Source organism: Platichthys flesus, chromosome 4 (assembly GCF_949316205.1).
Source record: "Platichthys flesus chromosome 4, fPlaFle2.1, whole genome shotgun sequence".
NCBI classification, from domain to species: domain Eukaryota; kingdom Metazoa; phylum Chordata; class Actinopteri; order Pleuronectiformes; family Pleuronectidae; genus Platichthys; species Platichthys flesus.
In genome coordinates, this window is record NC_084948.1 from 20395496 (window position 1) to 20410090 (window position 14595).

The 14595-nt window shown below is 43.3% G+C and overlaps 1 protein-coding gene across 1 annotated transcript in view; it reads left to right on the top strand.

Moving 5' to 3' along the window:
- The window catches only part of igsf9ba (immunoglobulin superfamily, member 9Ba), a 60275-nt gene that overhangs the window by 7991 nt on the left and 37689 nt on the right, over nt 1-14595 (top strand). Inside the window, exons 2-3 of the mRNA XM_062385521.1 lie at nt 6943-7140; nt 13730-13876. Of these exons, the coding sequence (XP_062241505.1) occupies nt 6943-7140; nt 13730-13876 (345 nt within the window). The remainder of the gene's footprint in view (nt 1-6942; nt 7141-13729; nt 13877-14595) is intronic.

Sequence of the window (14595 nt, forward strand, 5' to 3'; positions counted from 1 at the left end):
ATTCTGTCTCTCCCTTCTTCCCTCTGTTTCTCTGTCTCCTTAATTTCCTCTCTCTTTCGCTCTCTCTCATCCTCTCTCTCCTTTTTTCCTCTCTCTCTCTCTCTCTCTGTCTCGCTCTTCCTCGCTCTCTCTGTCTCTCTTGCTCTGACTCTCTCCCTATGTCTCGCTCTGTTTCTCTCCCGCCCTGTCCCTGTATCTATCTTCCTCCCTCTCTCTCTCGCTCTCTCACTCTGTCTTGCTCTCTGTCTCTCTCTTCCTCCCTCTCTCTCTCTCTCCCTCCCTTTCTTTGTGTCTATCTTCCTCTCTCTCTCTCTCTCTCTCTCTCTCTCGCTCTCTGGCTCTCTCTCGCTCATTCTTGGTCTGTCTCTCTTCCTCTCGCTCTCTCTGAGTCTCTTTCTGCCTTTCTCCCGCCCTCTCTCTCTCCCTCCCTGCTTCTCTGTCTCTCTTCCTCCCTCTCTCTCTCTGTCTCTCTCGCTCTGTCTCGCTCTCTGTCTCTCTCTCTCTCTCTCTCCCTCTGTCTCTCTGTCCTCGCTGTGTGCTGGAGCAGGGGTCAGCACATCCCTGACTGAACATTGCTCGTCTGATCGGGGACCTCTGCCTTTAAATGGAGCTAAATAATGAAGAGAGCAGATCTGTCCTGGATTGTCCCCGTGCAGAAGTAAAAGCAGACGCTGAGGTCGTTGTCTGTGGAGCGACATTCTGGTCAGCATCTTTAGACAGAAAGCATATACCCTCTGGTCTGCAGACTGTTGTGTAGAATGTGAGCTGAACGATTTGCTTTACACTTGGATTAAACTAGTTATGAAAGCAATGCTGCAGAGAAGTTGTGTATCGCTTATCACATTTGAGCTGTGAGTGGATGTATTTTGAATTTCTTCTCTCCGGATGTCAAGATTACTGCCAATCTCATAAGAAGCAGCTTCTACCTTGGCTGCCAGGTTGTTTTTCCCATTAGATTGAGATGAAGTGAAACCTGAACTTTTGGATTCTGTTCCAGAAGCAAAAAAAATTGAGTGTAAATCCCACTGACATCTGGGTCTACGATAATAACTAACAACTCAGCCCTGGAAACAGAGCTTTTCTCAAGTATGTTGTGGGACTTGTTTGTTTCCACGTATGGACATTAGTTCTTTGTAAAAACAATCTAATATTCTTCTGTATTCAATAATTAAGCCAAATCTATTAGGGCTGTAAATGAGGCTAAAAAAATCTATACGAAATATTTCAACATGTACAAGTAATAAAGTAGTTAGTAAAAGACAGAACACATACATCTAATTGTCTAATCGTGGTACTTACATATGTAAGTATTGTGGTTGCTCCACTGGTGAATATACTGGGATTAATAACAAGGTGAATGTCTTCATCTGAATATAATGTAAACTCCGTAAATTCTTAGGGTGACAAATGTAAACGTGAATATTCTGGCTTCCGGAATTTATCTATAGGTGAAGCCCTTTATGCATCAGTAATTAATTATTTAGGAGAAATACAGTTTCCATGCCTTGACCTGTTTTTGTAATCTATTGTACTTTAGCTGCAGTACACTTGAATTATACAGACCCAGATTGACACAGACACTCACACACACACGCATAAAGACACATACACACACACATACACACGCACTGACACACATGCGCACACATACACTCAGACCATTCTTATGTGACCTTCAGCACACACAGGCTGGCATTCAATTACCGCCCTGTCAGTGGCCCATCCAGCCCAGTGGCTGCACGTCCTTGAGACTCCAGCCTCCGTCCAGTCTATATTCCATTACCTCCTCCACATCGGGAGCTCTGTCCAGCGTAAAGTGGCGCTCGTATCCGCACCCACAGCTCTCCATGCATCCTTTGCAGAATCTCCCACTGAAGTTAGCAATGGTTGACGTTTCTCGTGCGCTGGATCGCACTTGAACGGGAGGTAATTATTGGATTTTTAGTTTTTAATGGGTGAAATATTGCACTGGTGTCAAAAGAATAGAATTAAGCACCCTGGACCAGACAATCCAAGCAGCGCTCGTCTAAAACAGTCCCTCGTTGAGCTCCCTCAGTTTTCATATTTTTCCTCAGTGTTGTTCAATGTGTTATTGGACCTCATTAGTGTCACGACATGTCTCCAGCTCTGCTCTGCCAGATTATTGCCCCAAATTGCCTCCGGAGTCTATTTACTCTACAGATCTGATCATTTCTCATGGTACATTGTTGCAAAAGAGCCATTTTCATCCACTGCCTCTTGAAAAAACACAGCGAGTTGAAATCTCCTCCAGATTTAACCTCACATGCCCCTGTGGTTCTGCTGCAGTGATTCATGTGCCGGTCTGGACAGCTGCTGATTGACCTCAAGCAGATGTCTCGCTCTAGTTTATGATGGTTGTTGCATAACATTGTGTGTATCGGTTAACGTTCTTCTAAGAATGCTTCATTCAGTTCAGGATATATTTTCCTTCATATTTGTGATTAACTTAGATTTTTTATCAATCTCAGAAACTGTTAAACACCTCAATGATTAAAAAATAATTGGTAAACACTTTGACAATCAATTAATCGTTCAAAGTCTTTTTTAGGGCTTAAACACCAAACATGCTTCAAAGATCCAGAATGTGCTTCTTCGAGAACCAGTCAGGAAACTTATCAAGTTCAATTTAAATCATAATGCACACGATGCCTTGGCAGACACAAGTCTTTTCTGTTGCTAAGCTGAAAAAATACTGTTTGAAAATGCAAAAATCTCACCTATTTTGACCAATTTCTGTATTGTGCAAGCCTTTGTGTTATTCCAAGCTGTAGTAAGCTCATTGCTGCAAAGTGCCAACAATGAGCCCATTAGTAACAAAAAGGTGAGATTAATGCTTTATTGGAACCGATTTCCAACTAGAATTTAGATTTTGAATAAAAAATAATAACCCGTTTGTTTTTACACATGTGAATAAGACGGTCCTGAACTGTTTGTTAGAGTGAAACATCTGCTAGTTTTACTTCTTTTGCCCTAAAATATTTTAAAAAGAGACAATCTGGGTCAAAACAGTTTACAGTAGTGATAATAAATTAAACATCTTGGATTTTGTCAGTTGGAAAAACACGATATCTGAAAGCTTCAGGACACTAACATCTATTTTTCGCACTTTTCTGGCATTTTAGAGATCAAATTGAAAATCATGAAAGTAATCACTAGTTCCAGTTCTGTTCTTCTCTCTGACTAACCTGCGGTGACACTGCCTGTTTAACATTTTACCCAACAATGATGAATTATTGCTTTCGTGCATGTCCTACCTGCGGTATTGTGATTTATCGGACGGGTGACTGAATTGTTACGCTTCAGAAATTCATGATCATAACAGTAAACCATTCTGTGCCGGATGCATAAAACATATTGGTCTCCTAGGTTAATTAGCTGCCTGGTCTAGTGGTAGAAACTTGGACTATGGGCAGAGAAGGTCTCTGGTTCGTTTCTGGTTCAACTCCACGGAGAGACAACAAAAGACGAACCTGGATTGATCTGTCCAAAAATCCAAGAGTCTCCCTACCCTGTCTAGTGCCCCTGAGCAAGGCACCTTACTCCCCCAACATCTGCTCCCCGAGCGCCGTACATGGCTGCTCACTGCTCTGTGTGTCCTGCACACAGATGGGTTAAATGCAGAGGTTAAAAAATCTTACTCAACAGACTTCTGCCTCTGGAAATTTTGGACAGTTTCACTCTTTAACTTAAATTCCCCTTAACTTACACTGTATTGATTCCTTTACATTTACGAAACTGATTAATTGGAAGATCTGCCTGGGCGACTCTATCACATATGTGCCTTGTCGAGAACATAAATACTTCGACCTGAATAAGCCCTCGTAAAACTGCACATTTCCATTAAGGAAATTAAAAAGTTCCAAACGCCGTCCGAGATTGTGCTGATTGTCTCTTCTTGAGGATCTCATAAAGAAATTGGAGAATTATTAGCCCTCCCATTTATTATCTTAAGTCTTTAAAGGTTCCTCTCTATCTCAGACGTGCTTCCCTTGCCACCAGGATCCCAAAATAAGGCCAGGGAGAAACCTGAGCCGCTAAACGTCTGCAACCTGAACTGTCTGCAGAGAAAACAATAGATTTCAGCCGCCATCACTGTTGTGCCACAGGGTTTGAGCCCGTGTTTCATGTCAAGTGACTCTACTTACTCAAACCAAACAATGTGTCCAGTGTGTTTCATTATGGATGGGAGCCTGCGCGGCCTTTTCCTCTGAAATCCACAAGAGCTGGACCCCGTACAGTAAATGTTAAGACAAACAACACTCCCAGTAGCTGCCGTAATTTGTCATCCAAAGCCCCCAGTCTTGAAAATCTGCAACTGTGGGACCTAGACTCATTTTTTTTCCAGTTCATATGGAGGTGTGAGATGTACGTTTGATCTCTATTTCTATTGCTCCGTCTAACTGTTGGACTTGTATACTTGCATCATGTTTTTGTATTGGGTCGTGCGTAAGGCCTCCTCCACCAAATGTCCCGTAAATATTTTACTAAAAGTCTTACTGTAACCTCGGCTCCCCAAAGAGTTCATAATTTCTTTAGCTGCATTTTAGAATTTGACAGATGCTTTGAAATGATCAGATTTAAAGCTGTAATGTTTAACCTTCCACAGGTTTAGTAGTAGAAGTTTGACATTAGGATTTTAATTAGAGAATCAGATGAGATTGACGCCACGCTTGCGCCTGAACAGTGAAAATGAAGCTACACCCAGCAGACAGTTAGCTTAGCTTAGCATAAAGGCTGGAAACGTTGCGAAACAGCCAGCCTGGTTTTGTCTAAAGGTTAATAAAATAAATCTGCATCTCAAGTCATTAAACCTAAGTACAAAGTAGACAATCGAGATAGAACGCTCAATTAAAAGGCTTTAAAGGTGCTGGTAGGATAATAATCATGGTTTCCTAAATGTGTAACCTTTTCCTCTAAGACGTCCCAGTATGCCACAGCACCCAGTTCCAGTTGGTATTTCAGCGATCAAATTTACTGGGGTTTATTTTCTAAACAGAGTGTCTAAAATAATGTTGGCGTCGACACAATGAGCGTATGGCTTGTTGAGAGGGGTTATTGTAATCGTGGTTAAAGGTGTTATAAATGAGGCTGCAATGGAGTGTGCTCAGGTGTGAGTTTCAGGCTTTTGGCAAGCCTGAAAGGATTTAGTTTAGCAGATTTCTGAATTTGTTGTGCTTATAACTGCACGGGACAGGTTTTTTCTGCGAGGCACATAAAAAGGTCATGGTGTGCTCAGTGTGCGGGGCAGCGTCATGCCCACAGAAGCTCGGAGCAACAATCAACTCCCCGCTCGTTCAGTCTGACGAATCTCCACGCGTCCTGACAGGCTGTGTTTCATCAGACCCCCCCTCCCCCCTCAGCTTCATTCTTGCTGCTTTATTACCGGTATGATTTAGATGTTCCAAATTAGTGCTTGTAGTGTAGTTTATTTTCTCTGATGTACTGTCTCTGTGGCTGGTAGCTCTCAATTTGCCTCTGATGAGCTTTTACACTTGTAACGTTCACTGTGGGCCGGTGGGAAGTTGATTCTCTTTTAGGTTTGTGTTCGGATTCGTGCAGCTTCTCGTGTTCTGCTTCTGGTCCAAACTGACGAGCTACAGCGGCTGTTCACTGAGTCGTGCACGTGCTTCACTCAGTCCGCGTGGCTCATTAGAGCTCACAGTAGCATGGCATAGCTGCTTTTACCTTCTGACTACTGAGGAGCCACTGGCAGATTCCAGGGCTGAGGCTTGTCGCTGGCGAAACCACATGTCCACTTTACAAAGTGTAATTTGATTAAATCTGCCCTGTTTCAGTCCAGAATCTGTGCTGGTTCAAATGAGTAAAGTGGATTAACTGTGTCACAGGATAATGCAGATTAAACTGGTGAACACAATCCCTCAGTGATTGTGCATATGGCCGGTAGGGGTGGAGTGGGAAGCTTTATTTTTCCGACAGAAGAACTGGGTGAAAATATTTTGGTCTTAATTTCAGTGGACACAGTTGAAAAGGCGCAGGGCTCGCAGTCATGAAACTTCCATTTCACACATCAGTGACGGTGGAGAAACGCTGTAACCGACGGTCACACTGACGCCGTTCGAGGCCGCAATTCCTCCAACTCCCAGCGTGTTTGCTCTTCCTGTAGAAAAATGTGCCCTGATAATGCAAATGATCCTGCTAATGAAAGCGTTACGTTATTCAGCTGGTGTTTCTCTGGAGTGAAACGTCAGCATGTCTCTTGATCCCTGAAGCGATTGCCCCCCCCTTGGGCGGAGGCGGGCAGTCATGCTTGCTCTGACCGTGGAGATACAGGCGGTTCAATGAAAGCGGGGGTGGCAGCTGGAGAAAATCCATTCCCAGAGTGAGCGTTCTGCTGAGGCAGGTACGCCGACCTTTCAGTCATCTGATAGGTCAACGCTCGGCAGCGCGCCTGGACAGTCGTGGCTAAACGCCAGCTCTGGTGGTGCTCATAGTAAAGCTCATCTGAGCAGCAGCCAGTGATGATCAATGGAACCCTTTGGCAGCTCGTTTATTGTACAGTATGGCACCGCCACAAAACACTCACCAACAGATGCAGGTGACAGATGATGATGGAGCCACAAGGGAAAGCTGATGAAAGCGAGAGCCTTCTACCCGGGTGTGCGGTGACCAAGCAGTCTGGACAAATATCCTGTTGTGGGCCATGAGCGCTCAATGCATCTCAAGCAAAATGTACTTTTATTCCATTGTGCAGCAACATTGTGTAATTGTCTGCCAACTATTGTTTGTGAATTAGTCTTCTAAGTCTCAAATACAATTAGATTCTTCTGCTTCGTCTGCAGGATCTCTGCGCAGAAGTGTTTCCCTTCGCCTTGTTGTCGTACATGTCAGACTCCAGCCCCCTCGGAGGTGAGCGTTAACATTCCTCGGTTGTACTGAGAGCTGTGTTCCTTCTCGTCCCAGGTGCCCACGCAGTGAGAGAGGAGCCCCGGTTCGTGACGGCTCGCGCTGGAGAGAGCGTGATCCTGGGGTGTGACGTGTCCCCTCCCCTGGACGGCCAGCAACCCCCCTATGTGGTGGAGTGGTTCAAGTTCGGAGTGCCTATTCCCTTCTTCATCAACTTCCGCTTCTACCCTCCTCATGTGGATCCAGAGTATACTGGTAAGAGAAGTTTGGCTAAACGAGATTGGAGAGAATACATACACGCTGTGAAAAACAGGAGCGAGATCTTTTTATTTGGCAAGAAGATTAAATCCATAGGACCCACAGGAGTAACAGCAGACAATGACAGTTCATAATGATAAACAGAGGCTATATAGGACAGAAAGGAGGACTAAAACATTTATAATCCACTTACTGTGTAACTTACTATAGAATGAACTAAACACATATGTGAAAGATACAATTTATAACTTTCACTGGTTTAAAGTCAGGAGAATGAGATTTTATTGGGATTTGCTTTGATTTTATTCATCTATGGATTCATAGTGAATGGGGACATTTCAAAAGAGTGCTGTTTTTGTTTTTTCTTTTGCCTCCTTTGAGCTTTTACACTTTACAAAATGTAAATTCTGCAGGTCACACGAGCTCCGAGGGCCTTTACAGAATCTCTCAGTTCATTGTTTTAGTTCTTTAAGCTGCATCAGCACCGTTTTGGTTCAGGGTCACTGATCGCATAGTGCATTTTTTCACATCAATTTTATTTGCATTGTGCCAAATCATAACTTATCTCAGAGCACGTAAGGTCAAGACCAAGTACAATTATAGAGAAACTGAACATTCCCACACAGGCAAGTGCTCAGTTTATGGCCACAGCAAGGGACTGTTTCTTCTATAAGCTGACTGTACAGAGACCAAGAGCAAGGAAGTGAAGTTTGATTCTAGCTGGTGAACAAAGTGGAGCCTTAAACCATTAAAGAGCCATTATTTCCCCTCAGGAGACCAGAAACTGAGAGACTCACCAGGTGGCCAGAAACAAGACTCCAAACCAAGGCTAATGTCGCTCTGTATCTGCAAGCTGCACAGATTATCCAGTTACTAATTCAACTTGCCACCGACTATCACTGCACCAACTTAAGACAGTTACACTCAGTTACCAGTTTATGACGTACATCTAATCCAACAGTTTGGTTATTATATTCAGGTTTTGTTTAAACTGGATTTAGGAGATGTTGTTTCAACTGTATGGTCTATTTTGACGATGCAGTTTGTAGTGCAGGTGATTTGTGTTACATTTATACTGACGTTTGTGTTTCTATTGTTGCATCCAGGGCAGACTACAGATATGTCTCTGGCAAATGAGTGTATGTCAGGATTGTGTTCCCAGTGTTTCCTCTGGCTTCAGGTGGCTAGACAATCAACTTTTTCCATTAAAATCCAATAATCTGTTACAGCTTCATAAAAGCAAGTCTTTCCATGATTTATCTCCATTCTATATATACTGCACCTAACCCTTTTTTTTTATAACAATACTCTATTGACTCTGAGATATATGTCCTCTGTGCTGCATCATCCCCGGACTGTGCAGTAAAGCACGTATGTACAATGCAGTCGTAAATTCTGCTGAGACACGGTTACTTCCCTCCATGCACTCAGACGCAGCAGATGTCACTGCACGGCCCCCGATCGCCATGTTAGAGCAGAACAAAGTGCAGCTCAATAACCAGCCATGCTCTGCAAAGACGGCCATGTCTTCCTCTTAGTACTTACAGTAAAGACCTCTGTGTACTGCACCACGCTTTGTATTTAAAGCCTAAACAGCTGAAGTACCATTCGGAGGGAAGACACATTCGGGATGGTGCTGAAACTGCAATGAAAACTGCAGCATTTCTAAGTCTGCTAGCATCTCTGCTAATGCAGTCTGGTAGATCAGTGATATTTGTACTGAGATAATAAGACAACTTCAGTAACAAAAGTAAAACAAAGGCCGTTTACTCCTCCTCCCACTGCAAGTACAGTAGTTTGCATTTCTGATTTATTTCATGTTCAATGTCACAGATTTGCTCTGGAATCTGTGAAGCCCTCTCACCTCACTGAGTCACCGTGTTGCATCTCGCCCGATACGAACAAAAATAAAAATCGATGGCATGTTTTCCCGAGATGTAAGAACAATAAGTACAATCACTTTCTTTTCTATTTATGCTCTAACGCCCAGGAGTTCAATGCGTGTCACAACGTCACGCTGGAGAAGGTGCGATGTCTAGACTGCCAAAAACAGAAGAAGATATAAGCCCATTTACCTGGGTGTGAATTTTCCACCAGTGCCAATTAAAAACCTGTGTCTTCTGCTGAGTCATGTTAACTGGAAGTGATTCATTCGAAATTGGAGACCCAAGCAAAATAGTGTAAAGTATTCTAACTGTTGAAAAAAGGGGCTATAGAGAGTTTTAAATGAGAGAGGCCATTTCTGAGAAAAATGCATTCGTTGTGGACTTTGACTCTTTCTCTTGGACCACGTCCCACCCACTGAGGAGGCGTGGTTCATGACCTGTCTGCAGCCGGCCATTAGGGGGCGATCAAGACATTTTGGCATCACTTTTGGGAGCCGTCGAGTTGTACATTTTGGTAACAGCTTATGTTTTTAGATGGAAAAAATCGATAGCAGCATTAGATGTTCCTAATGACGATAAATATGCGTTTTTCTCCCCCCATTTGTCAGCGCATCGTACAACCTTCCAGTCTCTGTCTCCTGACCCAGACAGTGTGTCTGCGTCTGCCTTCGCTCACACTCCGTACAGCAGGAAATTGGTTCCTCTGATGTTGCCTCAGTGTCTGTGACAAGATGGCGAGCTGTTGGAAACGAGGTCAGAATTATCCCTGTCTGTTCGCACCTCTTTACCGAGCACAAAACCCCCCCGCCTGACCCGGCAGTACACTGTGAAATACAGGCAAAGCACGGCTTGTCTTAAAAAGCTGGAGCCTTGATCTTCCTAGTGTCGGCGTCATGTTGACATGACAGATTTCTCTGTATTTAAAAATAGGGATCTGGTGTGAATAATATTGAATTTGCTGAAATTCCTCCCCTGTGGGCTGTTTCCTCACAAGGTCATCGCTGCAGAGGAGCCTAATGGCAGGGACTCACCGACTGGGGAACCCTCCTTTTTGGTTTTGTAGTGGCCACTGTAGATTCTGGAGCTGCTGGAGCGTTTCATTGTTTACTTTAACCTCCTGACTAACAGCAGGGAACAGGCGACCGGCACTTTTCAAACGGCATCGCACTCCTCTGTGCTCAGTGTGGCGCGAGCAGCGGGCCGCTGCCGTTGGCCGTCAGGTCCACCGTTGAGGAATTACCAGTGAACAGATGCACCGCGAATATGGTCAGCCTCATTACAGAAATTAAAGTGTGTTCCCGGGGATTGCATGTGCACGGTGACAGTGTGATAATGACACCGGGCTGTGGCTTATGAAATGCTCTTTTAGGAGCTTAATAGATCCAAAATACGTAATTTTGGCCGTTCCCATGAACTGTTATCACTCAATATGAAAACAGTTGGAGGATAAGGTTATTGTGCTGTTATACAATCACACAGTGACTCCCACAGTAAAAGCTGATTTACCATAAATACTCTATTTATATGTAGGTGCAGAAGCTTTTTAATTCCATTCATATTAAATCCATCTACTTACAGCGTAGAGTCAGTGACGATTGTTTGGGTTCCAGTCCCACTAATTATTAGGAAGGCTACAGTTTAACATGGTACTCAAATGTTAGAGGAAACATTTGTGTATTTCCCTGTTTAATTCACGGCTAAAAAATGGTGAACGCCGTCTCCCCCCTCAGACTAAAATCTATCCGTGATTGTTTTGCCAGTTTATCCTGCGGCTATATGGAAATTACAACATTTAAAAACGTCTATTTCGGTTCCCTACTCAGGCAAAAGCGCTCAATAATTCAGACGGGCAGTTTGTGAAACTTTAGTGTCAGATTCTCCCGCTCTGGGACACGCTGTTGGAAATCATACACGTACACAGCGAGTATTTTTATCCCGATCTGAGACACTTTTCCTACTTGCACTCAGGAGGATGTTGGGTATTGTTGTAAAATGCCACGTGTTCACACCCTCTGCTCTGGCGAGAGCTGCTGCCCAGGGCTTTGTGTTCTCAGGGTGTCCTTCCATTCGCTGCTCTGTCCCTCTCGTTTCAATGTGATATCTCAAGAATGTCATGAAGGGATTTCTTCAGAATTTTCACATAGGTTCACTTGGACTTGAGTGATTAGATTTTGTCAACATTGACCTTTGTCAACATTGACATTGACCTTTGTCCATAGGTCAAAGGTCAATGTTGTTGGAGTTTCACAGCACACTTAATGCCTCTTGAACATTATTTTTCTCAAGTTTTTTTTTTTTTGGACTCCAGGTGATTAGAATGTGGAGATCAAAACTGGATGCTGATAACCTTGATTTAAAGTGTCTGAAATCTGAATTTAATGCTCACTATAAAGTACAGTAAATTATTAGGGAATAATTGGTAAATAAGCTGTTCACTTGTTTCTGTTATTTAACCTGTAAATGTTTTTACTGGAAAGACAAATCAATATGTTCTTACTGTATATCACATAGGATGAAAAAGTGTAGAAAATGTTTAACTGATATTAATTTTAATTAGCTTTGGTGTTTTTTCGGCATTTAAAGCTGCAGTGGCGCAACTCTGTCACTTTGGATCTTTAGTTTTTCCTTTGGGAAGCTTTCCCGTCCTGACGGAGCCCGTGATGTCATCTGAACAAGGTGTTAGCTCGTCTGTTTTCACAGTTGACAGAACCCTGTACTGTGTAAGTGGTGTATGCCCGGGGGAGCGGTCCTGACGTGGATACAGTGCCGTTAACTCCGTTTACAGCTGCACCTTCTCGCTTCTTGACAAATGGGAGGCTGATCCCTACCCTTCACGCCGCCACCCGCCCCACCTCAGCACTTGCCCAGGCAAGAATAGACCCGACTTTTTACAGACAAGCTCCCTTTTTACCGCAAGACTGCAGTCCCCGCTCCCCTCGTGCTTCCTCTCTGCTGCATTGATTTTCTGCTCACAAAAAAACATCAGTGTTCTTACCCCAACTATGGCAGCACTCCCAGGGTCGGGGTATCTATCCCTCGCATTTATATACAGCGCTGCCAGAGCAACTCAGCCCGACCTGAGCATCAATATATTTGCCTGACACTCAGTCTGAAGTAACAGAGATCAGCGCTTACAGTACATCTACACATCAAAGTTGGGGGGAAATGCTTCATTCGAGAACACTCGTCAGACGGAGCAGAAGCGAGTGTTTGAGTCGGGCTGTCAGAGGCAGCCATGTGAGCAGCGGGCTGCGGGCTTGAAGACAGACAGCTTAGCAGCAGAAGATTTCACCAGGCCTGGTTTCCAGAACTTCTCTCTTCCCTGGTGATTTCCTCCTTTTAGAATTCCAATTTATCCTCAGCCTTGAAGAAGAAAGAGGCGTGGATGGAGACGTTTTATAAGAAATGGAGGATTTTATTTTTTTCTGATGGAAAGTTCTGGTCCCTCTCCACAAGCTCACTGAAATTTTTAAATACTGATGAAGGTGTGTGGCTCGCAGGTAAATATTAACACTTTGAGCCCGATTTTTGTACATTTGAGGTGAAAAATTATTAAAGTTAGACTGTCAAACTGTTTGACAGCTGGTTACTTTAACTTGTATAAATGAGTAGAAACAAGGGGAAACAGCCAGTGTGCTGGTGTCCAAAGAAAAACCAAACCCTCCATCCAGCACCTATGAAGCTGATTAACTTTCACAATATATGTTGATAATTTAATTAAAACAAAAAACGACAAGCTGCAGTTCTACAAAAAGGATTTGTTTGATATTTTGGGAAATTGGCTCATTGAAGATAAGAGGACAGATTATGTGTCTGTATAGTTAAAAAGACCAAGAACCCAATTAGAGCTCATGTCATGTGACAACACAACGCATCATACGTGTGAGCCGAAGGGCATCTTGCAAATAACGGATGCTTAGCAGCTAGCGACGAGTCTGTCACACCATTTGAGGTTTATCATGAATCTGTATAGTGTTTGAAATCCATTTGAGTCATCTCCAGCAGTCTGGTAAGTCAGGTTGATTGAAGGCTCTGAAGATATGAATTTAAGCGTTGGTGATTATTTTTCTCTGGTAGAGACTTGAGCGTCAGCGAGTCGTCCCCCTATCTTCCATTACTGTGCTTAGACAAACTGCAGAAGGCTTTTCTCCCTGAACAGGAATAAGTTGGTAGAAACGATTTGTTTGTCACACTCGACTTGAACTTTCCGCCTTGGGCTTGTGCTTATTTTAATAACCACCAGTTCAAAGTCTGAGTTCATGGAGTCTTTTCAGAGAGAGGGAAAAAACATGGGATTTACATTATGTTGCGCGTAATCCTTATACAAACAATTCTCGTTGAAAGAATATACGATGTTAAAACCACTTTATTGACCAAATAATTATTTAGAATTTCCTAATCCTGTTCAAATATAGTAAGTAAACCATGACTTAAGGGCTACTGTTGATGCAAATGTGACTGTGTTTCATGCTGCAAGAAAAGAGAATGGTTGAAGTGGACCACTTAGCCCCCATCTGCTATAATGGATCTCTGTGGTGACCAGCAGAGCTACAAGGTGTGAGATCAAATGGAGGAGCCGACCATCGCTGAGAAAAGAGCATTTGTCTTGAAAAGCAGAAAAAAAAAACGCTAAATATATTTATATATTCTGCAGAGGTTGGTCCCGGTGTCATTATTTTCCTCTCTCCCTTCATGTGCAGGTAGAGCCTCTCTGCATGGGAAGGCCTCCCTGCAGATCGACCCAGTGCGCTCCGAGGACCAGGGCTGGTACGAGTGCAGGGTCCTGATGCTGGAGCAACAGTACGACACCTTCCACAACGGCAGCTGGGTGCACCTCACAGTCAATGGTGAGTCACTGGATCATCCAGGCTGTGCTCTGACCTGGGAATACGTGTGTGTGTGGGTGTTAATGGGAAAAAAGAGCCTGCGTCACATATTTAAGATCCATATGTGGTAATCTTGAGTTTGTTAAAAAGGTCTGATGATAATCATATGTTCAGCCCTTCAATAAAGAGCTTTCAGTGCTGCACACATTAGTGGATTTCAGTTTTTACATTACGCTTGATCTCTTACACTTTGGCCTCGGCCAAGGACTTAGTGCTTTCACTGACCTTTTGTGGAGGGCTGGGTCAAGACAGAAATCAGATCTGGATCAGGGTGTGGATCCAGGATTTGTTATTTTCACTTTCTTTCAAATTTTGAGAGGGTGTTTTCCAACATTTTGGTTGATTTCTCACAGAATAATTTATGTTTCTTGATGAAAAACATGAGACGTGTTTAATGCCCTGTTATCTATGAGTATCTGATATATAATTTGGTGCAGATCCAAATGAAAATCTGCATCTAGCATACATGTGGATTCATAAGGGAACTGATGGCGGAGGAACGCACTCCACTAAGAGCCATTCTGATTTTATTTCTGCAACAGAAGTTCAGATAAACACTTGTGGTCATACTGGGATATTTTCCATGTCTGTTTCTCATCCTAACTTTGGTTCTAGTTTAAATTGTGACTGTGCTTTTTGTAGCTTTGATTAACTACAACTGTGTATTAATATATTTGTCC